At 41.1% G+C, this 17,115-nt stretch overlaps 1 protein-coding gene across 1 annotated transcript in view; it reads left to right on the top strand.

Moving 5' to 3' along the window:
- Window positions 1-16,852, top strand: part of LOC126180409 (lazarillo protein) — a 48,400-nt gene extending 31,548 nt beyond the window's left edge. Inside the window, exons 3-5 of the mRNA XM_049924691.1 lie at window positions 9,125-9,356; window positions 13,380-13,466; window positions 14,378-16,852. Coding sequence (XP_049780648.1) covers window positions 9,125-9,356; window positions 13,380-13,466; window positions 14,378-14,580 — 522 coding nt within the window. The 3' untranslated portion in view covers window positions 14,581-16,852. The remainder of the gene's footprint in view (window positions 1-9,124; window positions 9,357-13,379; window positions 13,467-14,377) is intronic.
- Window positions 16,853-17,115: the final 263 nt, after the last annotated feature.

Below are 17,115 nucleotides of genomic sequence, written 5' to 3' on the forward strand. Positions count from 1 at the left end.
TTTGGTTATGGTCAAAACGTTTGTTGTTTGGTGTCACAGTCTACTTTGGTTCGATAATCGATCATGTTGTTGCATCTCAGTGGTTCCCAGTTGTCATAAGTTTGACACTAATCTCTTTTCTGCTGCTTTGCTACGCTTGCGTCTTTCTTACTTCCAATCGATATTTTGTGCTCACCAAACTGTTCACTTTCCTTAACATCTAGTTAACAATTCCTATAATTCTGCCTGTCGCCGGCACGGTAACTCAGCGTGTTCGGTCTGAGGGTTACCTACCCTCTGTAATAAAAAAAACTGAGTTAATGGATCAACAACGAACTGAAACGGGTGTTTTGCGACGTCCGCCCCGAGCACATACAACGAACGAAATCGAACAAAATGAGATTAAAAAAAAAAGATAGCTGAGTGGTCAGCGCGGCGGTCTGTCACGCCAGGGACCTGGGTTCAATTCCCGGCTCGGTCGGAGATTTTCTCCGCTCAGGGACTGGGTGTTGTATTGTCCTCATTATCATTTCCTTATCATCAGTGGAAGGCAACCTGAAACCACCGCTGGAATCACTTGCCTAGACGCTCATGCCGTGGATCACTCTGACGAGGCTTCCCCCATGATAAGACCTGCCATAAGGCAGAACACAGTTTTTTTTTATCATGAAATTTTATTCTGTTTCTAAACTTTTCTTTTATTTGTTTAATTGCTTCTCCGGTATACGGACTGAACAGTAGACACATTTACTCCAGTCCTTACGTCCTTTTCAATCTGAGATTGGTTACCATGGTGGAAACCTACTGGAACAAGACACAGACTACCTAGTCAATGACCGTGAAGGTGTCATGTACGTTACTTCCATCTCTGTACTGTCCTTCAAAAGGTGTTGCCATGCCACAGAGACAGTGGAGTTGTATGTTGTTTTCCCTGATGCACTGGGTTCTGACTTCTTTCGTGGATAACATTGTGCTTCCTCGAAGTATCTAGTATTTTGCCCAACATGGCGGAAATAGGGTATCTGCAACTGTACTTGTCAATGGCATTTGATAAAGTACCCTACATTGCCTAGATAATGAAGAGTGAATTGCGTAGTATGTGCATGAAGCTCTTTAGACTTGTTGCCTATGTTACCATCGTCTTCACGACTACCCTTTGGCTTTATAGGTACGGTACGTAAACTGATGTAGGTACATAAACTGAACACACGAAATGTATTCGCAGTTGCGAATATGGACAACTATCAGCTGTATAACGGAATGACAATGAAAATTTGTGTCGCACCAGGCCTCGAACCAGGATTTCCCGCTTAGCGCCAGCGGTCGTCATACAGTAGGCCATCAGAGCGCACGTCTCACGGCCAGACACAAACGTCCATATGTCGTCAACCATGTGTCAACAAACTGTTTTCGTATTTGCATCATATTTCTGAACAACGTAGGCGCTGCACTATCGCAAATGTCGTATAAACTGCCTGCCGGAGTGACCGAGCGGTTCTAGGCGCTACAGTCTGGAACCGCGCGACCGATACGCTCGTAGGTTCGAATCCTGCCTCGGGCATGGATGTGTGTGATGTCCGTAGGTTAGTTAGGTTTAAATAGTTCTAAGTTCTAGGGGACTGATGACCTCAGAAGTTAAGTCCCATAGTGCTCAGAGCCATTTGAACCATTTCATATAAACTGACCAAGCTCGTGGAGTACGTCTCAAATGTAAATGGTGCACTACGTCGCCTTTGGAAATGCACTGATGAGTCAAAACATTATGACTACTTGCGTAATTGCTTGTTTGTCCGTCCTCATAACGAAATGTATGATTGATTCTGCGTATCAGGGTTCCGATAGTTTGTTGGTAGGTTTGTGGAGATAAGTAGCGTTAGATTTCTACGCATACGTCATGTAACTCGCGTGAATAACGAACTGCTGATTTGTATACGCGGTGATGGTCACCCATAGCGATCCAGGTAGTTCCATAGGATTAACATCAGGCGAATATGGTCACCAAGACATCAACGTAAGTTCACTGTAATGCTCCTCAAACCACTGTAATACCGTTCTGGCTCAGAGATACGGACAATTATACTGCTGAAAGATGACATCGCCGTCGGATAAGAGATCAAGCATGAAGGGAAATACAAAGAGTACTCTACGGCATTGGCCCCTGTATTTATCGCGAATCTCTCGCCCAGCACAAATTCCCAAGCGACTGCAAAATAAGCGCTGCTGACTCCAGTATATATGAAGGGTAAGAACACGAACCCCCAAAATTAGACTAATATCCCTGTAACGTCTTTTAAAAATATATTTTGTTTGTTACAAGTGTAATGTTTTTTAAAAATAACTTTGTGCTATCCAAATTTACTGCGTGATGTGTTGTTGAGCAAATGGTGTGCTTAATCATTTTTACTGTAATCCAAAGGAAAATTAAACAACTTAATCGGGAAAACCAGTATGTAACGCCTATAAACAAATCAGTCCTTCTGAAATTTACTCAATGTCTTGAGCACCGAGTTCTACGCCGCTGTGCAATAAACTAGTAAAATTCCCTATGCAAATAAACAATGAAATGCATTTTTCTTAGCTCCTGAGTCGCAACGGATGTAATCTTGGTATTTTGTTCACTCCACAGTAGGCATACAAAATATTCAATCTTAGCTCAGCGAAGTGCAATGCCGGCCGTAAAACAGCTTCATGCAAAGAATGTCACACGAGATGGCAGAGGATGAGGTACTGATAACAGGATATGCTACGACCTAATTCTTCAGTTCGAAAATTGTATTCAAAACAAAGTTCCTCCTTCACAAAATTTAATATGAAACATTTTACATTAACTTCAAAACCAGTGAACTTCTCAATTGTTCTACAATTCTCACTTATTGACGTAATTAAAGGCACTTGGATTGTTACACAACAAAAAGTCTAACAACGTTTAACAAAATAGATTCCAAACTTTAACTTGTCTTTATCAGGATTACCAAACACTCAATATTACAAATCGGGTATACCTAATAAACCTATACATTAAATCTGATGGCAAATACCTGGTTCCTACATTCAAGGGTCAGTACTGTTAGAATTAGTAAAATCCACATTGCATTGCTGCATACTTTAAACTAAATATACAAAATTTCATTACCTTACAAAACTGTATTATGCTGCGTCCATAGGCCAACAGCTAAATTCTCACAGCTAGCCCCTAGCTTAAAGTCTTGCATCCTGCCTTTAACAGAGAGCAACAGCAACTGCTACTGCGCTTAGCGCACCCCTACTTACGATCGATTCTGCCACTCAGACAGCATCTTTGGTTCAGTGGTGTCAAAGATACAATCTCTTCTCCATGTGATAGCCATTTCATTTCATTTTTCATGAAATATATTACAAAATCGGGTTCCACGTACAAGTGGACCCCTCACATCACTAAATTCTGTTTGTTAAAGAATCCCTGAACATTTTCTCAGTTCGAATACAACAAACTCGGGGCCGAACTCCACAATAACCATGGGTTTGGTATGGGGCGCTTCGTCGTTTCTAGGTCCCCAGTTCAGAACACAATACACACAATCCTTGTAGGTGCAGTGGCCAGATTAGATTAAAATAATCACTGACAGGTTGAAAAAACCGATCAACCATACATGGCTAGGTCTGTCGTGACATCGAAACAGAACCACTCATTCTCAGTTTTAGAACATGTCATAGTTTACCGCAGAAGCGGTGGCCATCGCGCAACTTCACCAGTTTGGAACGGCTCTTGATTATATCTAACTCGTTAAGTATACTATCAGCTATCAACGTCTGGCACTACGGAAGAATCTCAACATACACTTTACGAAACCAATCCAAATGGCGGCTGATGTGCAGCGGAATCCTATTGCGCGGAACATTTTCTGTATTCTGTCGCACCAAAGGTTCCATCAAAATGTAGGGACTTCAGAAAGTAATTTATACATACCACCTCACGCTAAGCCCTTTGTGCAACAAGGGTGGAGCATTGTCAAAGAGAGTACATGTTCTGCGTTCCCTGCGGACACAGGTCCTCAGAGCTACTGCTAGTCGTCTCATCAAAGGAACTTCACAGCAAACATAAACATAGCCAAAGCCTTACAGACAAACAAAAATTACGCGAAACGAAATGTAGTGTGAGGAGGGATATGCGGGAGGCGTTCTATGAATTCGAAAGTAAAGTTCTGTGTACTGACTTGGCAGAAAATCCTAAGAAATTTTGGTCTTATGTGAAAGCGGTAGGTGGATCAAAGCAAAATGTCCAAACACTCAGTGACCAAAATGGTACTGAAACAGAAGATGACAGACTAAAGGCCGAAATACTAAATGTCTTTTTCCAAAGCTGTTTCGCAGAGGAAGACTACACTGTAGTTCCTTCTCTAGATTGTCGCACAGATGACAAAATGGTAGATATCGAAATAGACGACAGAGGGATAGAGAAACAAATTAAAATCGCTCAAAAGAGGAAAGGCCGCTGGACCTGATGGGGTACCAGTTCGATTTTACACTGAGAACGCGAAGGGACTTGCCCCCCTTCTTGCAGCGGTGTACCGTAGGTCTCTAGAAGAGTGTAGCGTTCCAAAGGATTGGAAACGGGCACAGGTCATCCCCGTTTTCAAGAATGGACGTCGAACAGATGTACAGAATTATAGACCTATATCTCTAACGTCGATCAGTTGTAGAATTTTGGAACACATATTATGTTCGAGTATAATGACTTTTCTGGAGAATAGAAATCTACTCTGTAGGAATCAGTATGGGTTTCGAAAAGGACGGTCGTGTGAAACCCAGCTCGCGCTATTCGTCCACGAGACTCAGAGGGCCATAGACACGGGTTCACAGGTAGATGCCGTGTTTCTTGACTTCCGCAAGGCGTTCGATGCAGTTCCCCACAGTCGTTTAATGAACAAAGTAAGAGCATATGGACTATCAGACCAATTGTGTGATTGGATTGAAGAATTCCTAGATAACAGAACGCAGCATGTCATTCTCAATGGAGAGAAGTCTTCCGAAGTAAGAGTGATTTCAGGTGTGCCGCAGGGGAGTGTCGTAGGACCGTTGCTATTCACAATATACATAAATGACCTTATGGATGACATAGGAAGTTCACTGAGGCTGTTTGCGGATGATGCTGTGGTATATCGAGAGGTTGTAACATTGGAAAATTGTACTCAAATGCAGCGAATTGACGGATGGTGCAGGGAATGGCAATTGAATCTCAATGTAGATAAGTGTAATGTGCTGCGAATACATAGAAAGAAAGATCCCATATCATTTAGCAACAACATAGCAGGTCAGCAACTGGAAACAGTTAATTCCATAAATTATCTGGAAGTACCCATTAGGAGCGATTTGAAATGGAATGATCATATAAAGTTGATCGTCGGTAAAGCAGATGCCAGACTGAGACTCATTGGAAGATCCTAAGGAGATGCAATCCGAAAACAAAGGAAGTAGGTTACAGTACGCTTGTTCGCCCACTGCTTGAATACTGCTCACCAGTGTGGAATCCGTACAGGTAGGGTTGATAGAAGAGATAGAGAAGATCCAACGGAGAGCAGTGCGCTTTATTAGAGGATCATTTAGTAATCGCGAAAGCGTTACGGAGATGATAGATAAACTCCAGTGGAAGACTCTGCAGGAGAGACGCTCAGTAGCTCGGTACGGGCTTTTGTTGAAGTTTCGAGAACATACCTTCACCGAAGAGTCAAGCAGTATATTGCTCCCTCCTACGTATATCTCGCGAAGAGACCATGAGGATAAAATCAGAGAGATTAGAACCCACACAGAAGCATACCGACAATCCTTCTTTCCACGAACAATACGAGACTGGAATAGAGGGGAGAACCGATAGAGGTACTCACGGTACCCTCCGCCACACCGTCAGGTGGCTTGCGGAGTATGGATGTAGATGTAGATGTAGCTCTTAAGATACACTTACATATTTACTGGACGTTTTTCTTGCTTTGGTCCATACCACTACTCCCAAAATAAGGAATCCGGAGAGCTTGCAGTAGAAGAGATATTTTTCTCAGTTTCGATGATGAAGCGCTCTTAGCTCTTAAGGTACACATGTTACAGCCCACATTTACTAGAGTCTCGAATGATAGTTCCTGTCATATCCTTGAATATTGCCCATTCCTCCTGGGATACCCTGTATGTACCACATACAATGTCGCATCCAGCCATAACGAAATGATGCCTATAATTTCAGCATGGCTGCACAGATGTCAGTGGATGCTAATCGCTGCACTGTCCATATCTTGCTCTACGCGGTTTCAATCTTTTAGGCACATTGGAAGAACATCTATTTTGCTATGATGACAACGACGACGACGACGACGATCACGCAGTGGCTCTTGAATGTTCAAATGGTTCAAATGGCTCTGAGCACTATGAGACTTAACATCTGAGGTCATCAGTCCCCTAGAACGTAGAACTACTTAAACCTAACTAACCTAAGGACATCACACACATCAATGCCCGAGGCATGATTCGAACCTGCGACCGTAGCGGTCGCGCGGTTCCAGACTGTAGCGCCTAGAAGCGCTCGGCCACCCTGGCCGGCGCTCTTGAATGTCTCCGTGACCAAGGAGCGTATTTTTGTCATTGAGGAATGGAACGAGTGGTAGAAAGTTCAGACTTCTCAACACAGATTTAATGACTGTTTGGAAGGCAGAGTCTCGCAATTGTTACACTTCGTAGTGCAGCATTCAATATAGCTACCTTTATCTGTCATAGTATTGTGTAACTTACTTTCCAGGTCGGTTCATACCTCCTCACAATGGATGAGTTGCACACTACAGATACTTGTACCAAACTACAGTTAACAGGTCGAAAGAAGAATGAGGTGTGCAGCCTCCTTCCCACCCCCAACCCGCCACTCCCCTTTCGCGTCCCCCTTTTACGTCGCCCCCTTCGGGTCGCCCCTTTCACCTCAAAGATAGTGGTTTAAAAGCTAAACATGTGACACTGTACCTAAAGTTCATATGAATGTGTTTCCATCATGGGAAGTTTGCAACCATCTACACAGGACAGCAATCGGACTCACAAGCTCGTTCGCGCCACTCGCTATGTGAGGATAATTCAAATCAAACTTTTTTCGTGGTAGCGTCGTTTTATATTAAACGAACTAAAACAGCAACTCCCCTCTTGTATCAACACTACCTTACATCGAAAAATACAACGTACAAAATAATCACCCACTTTTCAAGTCATTGCTTGATGTACACACAAAGTCTGATCCCACTGACTGTGAGAGCTTCTGGACAATACCGTCTGTACGCCAGGTGCCGTATCTGTGGGTTCCTTAATTTTTACTTTGCAGTAACCTGTGTAAAAACAGAAGATAATGACCCAATATCACATCAGGTCAATTGTGCTTGTACTTTTACGTAAATTTTTTCTTAAATCTGAAGTAAGTGTTTAGCGTTTTAATACCACCTAATATGTACACTGTTTGAGCTTAGATAAATTTGGTTTAGTAATCGCATGTATTACTTTTCTAATTTGGTTCTGGCTGTCTGATATGTAAACTAAATGATAAAAATAAAAGTAAAACAGTCCAGACATTGTTATGGGTGGGCCCTGCTCCAGTGTCTATGTTTGCTCCTTAATAATTGCAATGCAATGTAAAAATTGTAATATGTAAATGGAGTACTTCGTACTTTAATTTTTTGTACGATAAGTACAAGGAGCGCAAACTATTTTTACAACCATGCAGCTATTGTAACTCTGGATATTTATTTGTCAGACATTATATTCCAGTTCATAGCAACCATCTTCAAAGTATGAGGGAAAACCATGCGTATTTCGTGTTATGAGGCATCATTAAAAGAACTGATACTTGTAATCAAAGGTCGATACTTTTTGGTCGGATCTAGCATAAATGAATATTTAGACAGTAATCAATCACGGCCTATTTCTCGCTGACTTGAAGTCGGATTTGGAACCTTTTTCTGGTGCCATTCTCCAACAACTAATAGTTGAAACTTACAGTTTAAGTTCGCTTTCTGTGTTAGGCATAGGACAGCAGCGAGCACAATTTATTGTTAAAAAGTTAGTTACTATTTAAAATTATGTAGATAGTACTTTCTTTCCGGATTTCGACTTGAGTCATCTTGCATGGACTAAAGACCATCACTGTTAAGTCGAAAGTAGATATACAAATATAAAATGGTGTCTCAAGATATTAACATGTTTTACGTGAGTGGATGGTAAATATACTAATGAGTCTACTATTGGAGGTACGAAAATTCCATTGCGTGGTTGTCGAACACACACATTTTTCGTACAAAACTCACAAAGGCTCTTCTGGACCAATTTAAATTTACATTTTGGAACAACTGCGCTTGCACCTGCAGTGTCTTTATACGATACTATACATGTATTGAGTAAAAACTGGAGTAGTTTTGCTTTATGACGCAGTAATCAGCTCCGACTGTGTCACAATAAATTTACATAAAGTAGCAAAGTTCTTATTGAAGCATTCGGAGTAACGAAAATCACTTGGTTCTTGCAACACTTGCTGCATATAACACTAAAATTGGAAGTACATCCACAAAATCTTACATTGAATCTTTATCATCCCATTGCGCGCTGAAGGTCTTAAAGTATTACTAATAAGTTAGTCTATACAGGGTCATTCAGCTGCCCCTATTCTTGCTTTTAAGCAATCCATGAAGCATTCACATAGCACGTGCAAGATTTTCTTATTCTCTCGCACGCTATGTGTGAACTGTTAGTCCTACGAAAAATGAGCAGGACGTTTTTGTAGGAAATTTAGTTAAATCGTGTACTGAGATAAGTTTTCACTGGAGACCGTAGTTCTCGAATTATTCAAGAGAATCACACTTGAAGATCACCCTTGTAGGTTTTTCTTGAGTAATTCGAAAACTACAGCATTTAGCGAAAACGTATCCCAGTACAAAATTCAACTACATAAATTTCCTACAAAAAGGTCCTGCTCATTTTTTTTTCTATAGGACTAATAGTTTGCACATAGTGAGCGAGAGAATACGAAAATCATCTATGTGGTATTTGAAGACGTCGCAGGTAGCATAATACCCAGAGGTAGGGGCAGCTGAATCAACCTGTTCATGAATAAAAATTGTGTGGCTAAAGATGGTGTTTGTGGTTGATTTCGCAGTACATGGGGAAGTGGTACGAGTACGCTAAGATGGGCAGCATGCCCTACGAAGAGGGCGGCGTTTGTGTAACGGCAGAGTACTCCATGTCGAGTAACAACATCACAGTCGTCAACTCCATGAAGGACAACACGACTCACGAGGTGAACACCACCACGGGCTGGGCAGAGTTCGCGAGCGAGCTGCACACCGACGGGAAGCTCAACGTACACTTCCCGAATTCTCCCAGTGTTGGTGAGTTTACCCTTCCCTCCACACTGTAAACTGTCTCAAGCAAAATCTGAAATTATTTTTTTAATGTTTGATACTTTAGTGTTAAAATACGCAATGCTCCCATAAATTCGGTATGGCTACTTGTACAGGTTTCGACGAGCTACTTCACCAAGCAATAGCCACTCCACGATCTGTGTAGTCGGCAAAACGATCGGGAGAGCGGTGTGTTGGCCACTATGGCCCTGCATACCGCATCTGCATGACGCAGCAGGGCAGAGAACGACACAACGACCGGTAGACATTTTGGGCCATCACGGCTTGGCGAGAAGATCCTTATTTCTACATTTCATGGCGGAAAACAAATCAATGCATAGTCCGAATGGGTCTCATCTGTCCCTCCTGCGGCAGACAAATAACGCAGTGGTGAAGGCATTCTATTCGCATTCAGGAGAACCGCTGTTCCAATCATTGCCCCGCTATCCAGATTTGGATCTTCCCTAGTGTCCCTAAGTCTATTACTTACCACTTCATCTGGTCCTTCTCACCCCAGCATGCCACCTTCATAGACGTTGAACTCCTCCTCTGATGGCTCAATATGCACCTCTGACCACATTAAACCCCAACAACAGTACCTTCATTTCGAAAACTGTCACACTTTTCACGCCAAAAAATGCCTCCCACATAGCCTAGCCCCCAGCGATGGTGTATCTGCAGTGACAAAAACTCCCTTCCTCAGTATGCTGAAGGCTTCACTATTGCCTTCACAGACAGACACTACAGCTCAAACCAAGTCTGCAAACAGGTCTCCTATGCCATTTCCCCTCACACCCCATCCTCCTACCACCTCCAAGAACTGGCCACTGAAGAGTGCCCCCTTTGTCACCCAGTACCAGCTTGGACTGGAACAACTGAATCATATCCTTTGCCAGGGCTTTGATTACCTATCATCATGCCATGACACAAGGGATATTCTACTCAAGATCCTTACCACCCCTCCTAAATTTATGTTCCATTGCCCAGCCAACCTCCACAACATCCTAGTCCATCCCTAGGCCACTCCCAATCCCAATCCCTTGCCGCCAGGATCATATGCCTGTGGAAGACCAGGTGAAAGACCTGCCCAATCCACCCACCCAGCGCTTCCATTACTGTCACCCCTTTATTCTATCCCATCAGGGGTCAGGTCACCTGTGAAAGCAGCCATGTCATTATGAGCTCTGCTGGAACCATTTTACAGCTTTTTATATTTGTATGACCACCAATCAGCTGTCCACCAGAATGAATGGGCACCACCAAACTGTGGGCAAGAACAAAGTAGACCACCCAGTGGCACAACATGCAGCTGAGCATGACATGCTTGATTTCAATGGCTACTTCACTACCCAAGCTATATGGATCCTCTCCTCCACCACCAGCTTTTCTGAACTGCACAGATTGAAGTTATGTTTACAACGAATTCTCTGATCCCGTAATTATCCCGGCCTCAACCTTTGGTAATATAATATCTCCAAACCCTTCACCTAACAGTTTCCAACCCTTCTGTCTATCATCTCCTCCCCATTCTCATCTCCCAGCCTCTTTGTTTGCCGCCGTCTGCCAACGCACCCGCCCATTTATCCCTGATCCTCTTTCTTTCACTCCTTTTTTTCCCCAACCTACCTGCCTCACTATCTCCTGATACTGCGCCTGTTTGCATTCTAGTCCCTGAAAACTTTGCCAGACAGTGTCTCCCCATCCATATCCTACTATTCATTCCCTTTTCCCGCCCCCTCCGGATTTCTATTGCCATCCTACATGGTAGTAGCATTGTAGACTGAGCTGCTGGAGTTGGTGTCACGTGTGCATGAGGTGTGTTTGCTTGTTTGTATGATTGGTGTTGGTTTCCTTTTTGCTGATGAAGGCTGTGGCTGAAAGCTTTGCGTAAGTGCGTTTTAATCTTGTCTGTCTGAAACTTAACGAGTCTTCTTTATCGTGTGTAGCTGACTATCTTTTCCTAAATTATTGAAATTCCTCCATGGAGTTTCCGTCGTTCAACATAACACACGGAAAAGCGGGGAAGTGTGCTTTTTAATAAAGGAATTTTATGCCCTTCGATTTCATAGTGTGATTTGCGAGCCAGATGGCTGACAAATGCCGCTGGGGCGTGCTGCGATAAGCTTTACCACGTTGAGAGGCGCGTACCGTACGGAAAGTCGTATCGTTTCTGGGCATATAGCATCACGCTGAACTCGCCACACTCAACGTTGATGTTCAGAAGCATGGTCCGTATGCCGATGGATTTAGGCTCATCTCTCGAAAGTTCTGGACGCTGCTGCTTGCCTAGCTGACTATCTATGTTAATTCTTGAGGACGACTGCCGTGGCGGCTGTCGAAAGCTCGAATGTTTTATCTCATTAGGCGTCGCATAAGAAAAGGTCTCTTTATTTAATTATGCCGCCACGTAAGACTTGAAACACACAAGCAATTAGTATGATTTCCTTACTATCTCTGGCTGATGGGAACATTTTTATTTCCTTGGAGCAGGTTCACCAGAAGCAACCTGTAGCTTTCATTGTCACTTGGTTTCCGGATGTAATGTCTCACTGACGGTGACTACTCACTACAAAGTGTCCTACGCATCTCACTTAAATGTCTCCAAACACAGGTTTGGACTTGAAAGCCATATCCAACTGTTCATTTGTACTCACGTCATCTGTAGAACCGAAAATTTTTTCATCGCCAACTTGTTGTGTAAAATATTTTCGTTTCCCTCGATACACATGTTGCCTGCTTCTACGCGCTCTCCTGTTAAACGAGCAGTGAGAATCATGTCGTGGACTTGATGATTCCACCAGTAACCAGATATGCCGATGACCTGTGTGATTATCACCACAAAAGGATTGGCGACCACGTTTAAATTCGTTGAAGCAATATCTGTCATTGATGGCGAAGGTCCACCGTATACAGCATTCAATTTAGCTTTTAGCTCGTCATAAGTTTCCATCCAAAAGCGAATGGTTTCACTTATTCGGTGAAACAGACTGCAAATTTACACTCAGTGAAAATTATGTAACAAAATTTGAAATGGCCTTTTAAATTCAAATCGTGCCTTTTTGTGTTAATAAAAAATGGAGGCACACATTATTAACCTCCACTTGGCTTAAGAATATCTGTCACCGAACAGGGGTATGTATTGAACCGACCTCGTACATATGGGGTGAACATTAAGGAGGACAAACTTGATGAGTATTCCTGACGGGAAAATGAATATGAATGTTGAGACTATTATATATGATTCAGTCGTGACATCAACAATAATTTAATTTCAGTGTTCAGGTAGGTATTTTGACTTCCATCCACTTCGACCGTTTGCTTTGCCATAACGTCATAAAGGACATAAGTATGAGGTCACCTCGATCATCAGACCTACAGCTCCCCAATTTTTACTGTGAGGGCATCTGTAAAGGGTATTGTAAGCTCAACCAGTTGCTGATGTGCAGTCCCTTCAATTGTGGTATAGCCTATGACACTATTCGATTACAGCCTGGAACATTCGAAAGCGGCAATCCATTATGTGGCATGTGAAGGCTTGCATTGCTTGCCATGGAGATCACTTTCAAGGTCTTTTGTAACAAGCAAGAAATTACTGCTCTGTTATGTACTGGTATTGTTAACTGCTTTACTGCGACTCGACATCCATTTCTAGAGGGATGCTGATATCAACGTTTGTTCCTTTTCCTGTTAGGAACAGTCTTCTTCACTTTACTTTTATTCACCCGCGTATAAACAAAGGCAAAGCTGCTTATTTTCGTGATACTCTATCAATAGGCTTGTTTTTTGACTGAAATTGCCATGATTTATAGTGGACTCCAAAATCTAATCTTACTTCTTTCAAGCTAGAAAGTAAGACCACCAGTGGAGTTTTTAGGCAAATACTACCAAGCAATAAGGACAAATACTGGTGGGACATCTGTCTCTCTTAGTAGTGAGATTATGTATTGGAAGGTGGTATACTATTCATGAAGTTGACAATGTTGACTACAGGAGGTAATGGTAATGTTGCAGGTAACTACTGGATTCTGAGTACAGACTACGACAACTACTCCATTGTGTGGTCCTGCGTTAAGCGCCCGGACAACGCAGCTTCTTCAGGTCAGTCAGATAGCTTTATTGTTGTTCAGCACAGTCATGTTTCTTTCTCCATGAATCTCCTGGCATGATTCGTTTATTAAATGAAGTCATTTTTCCAGTATAAGTCATCCTAGTTTACAACTGCACATACATAAACCACCATTCTCGTTAAAACACACACGCCACTTTAACCGAATTAATCCCTCTCTCGAGTGGATAATTATTGTTTAAAATCATATTTTCTGTTTACATTGTGTGGTCATCTGATACTGTACACACAGTGTGACTTGCCACTTCATACGAGTGATGCTGGAAGTGGAGTAACAGGCACAATTTCTGAGACACTCTCAACAGTTCTTTCACAAAGTGTAAAACTACATTACATATATACCACATTTAATTATGCAATGTAAACAATCTGGTGGGTTATTCAAGAAGCTGTAATAATCATCTAGAAAAAATTTAATTTTTGTGGATGCAGGTATATGTGTACAGTTTTGGTACCTGTTGAAATCACTGCACCACAGTGTCGTGTCATTCTGCTACAACAATCCTAAACAAAATGGCACAGCCCATCTCCATTTAATAATTTATTTTGCCTCTTGAAGTGGTGTGCTACGGTACTGTGGCCAGGGGATTTCACTGGGTACCAGGATGCAAACAGAACAAAGAACTGTATTACGTACCATAATCTCGAAATATTTAAATTGAGGTTATGAATTTATAAGTTATCTTGCATTACTTATATAGTGTAGCAGCTCACATACAACACACATAATGTTTGAGATTTGCTAGCACAATAAAGTTGGAGTAATTTCCTCAAAATAGTTGTGTGTGTAAATGACAGCCTCATATGTTTGTGCTAAAAACAAAACCAAGACTTTTTTTGTTCTGTGACTCAAGAGAATCAAACCTCTTCTTTCTCTGTGCAGAAATCTCATGGATCCTTTTACGATCACGGAACTCTTCGAATATGACGCTGGAGAGAGTGGAGGATGAGCTGAAGAATCTGCAGCTAGACTTGAACAAGTACACGAAAACGGAACAAAGTGCAAAGTATTGCGCTGGCGCAGAGCATGTGGTGGGGGCAATGCTCAGCGTTGCGATTGCGTCGCTGTTCGCTCTCCTGCACTAGAGCCAGTATGGTCAGCGAGTCATGACTCAGGTCAGCGATGCTGGCTCATCGCTCCTGGACAAATACTGCACACGTCAAAGATAAACTACTGTGCAGCACAGAGTTACAATCTCCACTGTTCATGGTCTAGGGTTGCGACACATTCTGCATTCCAAAGCTCATATTGTTTTCCAGGTGAACAACACTGCACTCTTGTGAGATTTTCGGTCCACATTACCTGGGATAGAACAACAGGGACCATAAAGTGTATCAGACCATCAAACTTGTGATTTGAACGAGTGGCCCGTGGGTTTTCTCACTTTATTGTCCACATTGTTTCAGAAATGAACATACACTGATAACATTTTCATTAAATAAAACACACAATTACTTCACTGTAATGTAGCACCATTCAACACAAATATTTGATGACTTTTTTCTTATTTTTGCTACAGAATGTGTCAAACTGATGTTTCCTCTTCTTCATGATAAAGCATTGTGAAAGGTTCCAGTTTATTGTCTACTTACAGAAAATGTTTAGAAACAGGTTATGAGTTATGTAATCAACAAGGTGACATTGACCTGAAAATGTTCATGCATAATGTTGTCAATAAGTGTAATATCTAGTCCTTAGTATTGTATATTGCTCTTGCTTTCCTTCTCAAGATGCCCTACTATTTCCAATGAAATGTTTCTCATTTTCTTTTTATGATGTTTGGCTGTGGGTGAATATTTGTTCCGACAGTTTTGTAATTCAAATTAATTTTCTGGGGCTGGTATTAAATCTAGTACTCGTCAACATCTTATCAAATGTGACATCACAGACGTTAATAACTGAATAGCACAGCTCCTTACTTAAATAACAGGTGGCAGTCTGCCCTACTGTGGAGAACTCTTGATGTACTGAATAATCAGGCCTTCAGAGATGTTATGATTCACTTGGAAAATTTTATAACTTTAAACCTTATAAATGTTATCTGCAGTGTAAATAATATACTCCTTTTCTGAAAAATTTCTTTAATTTAAGGATTACATTCTACATAATCTTATACTTTGCAAGAAGCTTATGAGGGTAATAGTTCATTTGGGAAGAATCGTCCAAATACGAACCTCAAGGGTGATGGTGCTTTGTAGGCACATTTAGTATCTCTCGTTTCCAAACTGATTCATCAACATTGCTCATGCTTCCTAATCTCAAATACACTTACTGTTAATTTGACTGCTTTTTGCAGGCCTTTCTTAATCTCTTGAATTTGGCGAACTTTACCTTTAGAGGATTTGGAAATTATGATCGAAACTTATATGCTATAGTATTACTGCTTTTCTGCCGTCCTGTTTTGCTGTAATGTGCTTCTAAAAGAATTGTGTGGTTAATAGTTTACATCACAAAACCAAAGAAAGTAAATGGGATCATGTAAATGTATAATGGAAATTGAGGCACGTTGAGTGATTACATAGCTATTTGACTGCTATCATTTTCATGAAGTGCGTCAAGAATTATCTGGCTACACTAAAACAAGTTATAAAATCTTTAGAGAAGGGACCAAAAAGAAGTCACATTAATCCATAATGTGGCTTTAATTTTACTGTAAAGCTGTCAACCCCATAATAGAACCAGAGCTCCAAAAGAGGATATGACTAAATTGTTAGAAGAGAACTGTGGCAGTCAAGAACCTGTGCAATCGCAGGGGAAAAATTGTTCATTGATGCTTCTAGTATCCCATCGACTATTACTTTCTGGGAAAAAACTAAAAATAGTAGTTTTTTATTCATAGTACATGAAAGAAATGATCATTTGGATGACGATAGTTCTGTTAATTACATTCTCTTGCATCTATTGTTGCAGCCACATATAAATTGCCATGGAAATAATTGAAATTGGCTAAAGACTTAAAATCATTTTCTGTTCCATCTTTTTTCAATGCATAAATTACAATGTTTAAATAGTTAAATATTTCAACACTATATTAATCATTATTTATTATGGGTAGGATTGTAAGGTTATCGTCAACAAACAGCTGCAGATTTTACAAGTGTTTTGTGTCAAAAATGTAAATATTTCTTTATCTTCAAAGTTCTTGTCGATTCCTTGTGTTATAGTTGTGCATTAGCAAGTGTTCTTCAGCTAATGCAGGTGTAATCGAATTTGTCTATATAGATTCTATTATTTTATTCAGTCATTTCAGTCCACATGTGATTACAGTGTATTTTGCACAAAGAGGAGATACATAATGCGTTAATTTATCTTTCGTGTACAGAAATATAATAAAGTTTAATGTGTAGTTCACTAAAATTTCTTCTACAAAAAATGTATTGCTTTTTCATATGATACATCCAGAACCCGTACATGCATCATCTTTCATTTGCATGAAGGTACAAAAAATCTCGAAATCTTGAGAGAGAGAGAGAGAGAGAGAGAGAGAGAGAGAGAGAGAGAGAGTATTAAGAGGATTTTAAAAACTTAAGAACAATTCATTATAACTGTTATTTACAGGTTTACATATATGTTCTACACAAATGTATGTAATTCATCGAACTATTATTAAAGTTAAGTAA

This window comes from Schistocerca cancellata, chromosome 1, assembly GCF_023864275.1.
Source record: "Schistocerca cancellata isolate TAMUIC-IGC-003103 chromosome 1, iqSchCanc2.1, whole genome shotgun sequence".
Taxonomy (NCBI): Eukaryota; Metazoa; Arthropoda; class Insecta; order Orthoptera; family Acrididae; genus Schistocerca; species Schistocerca cancellata.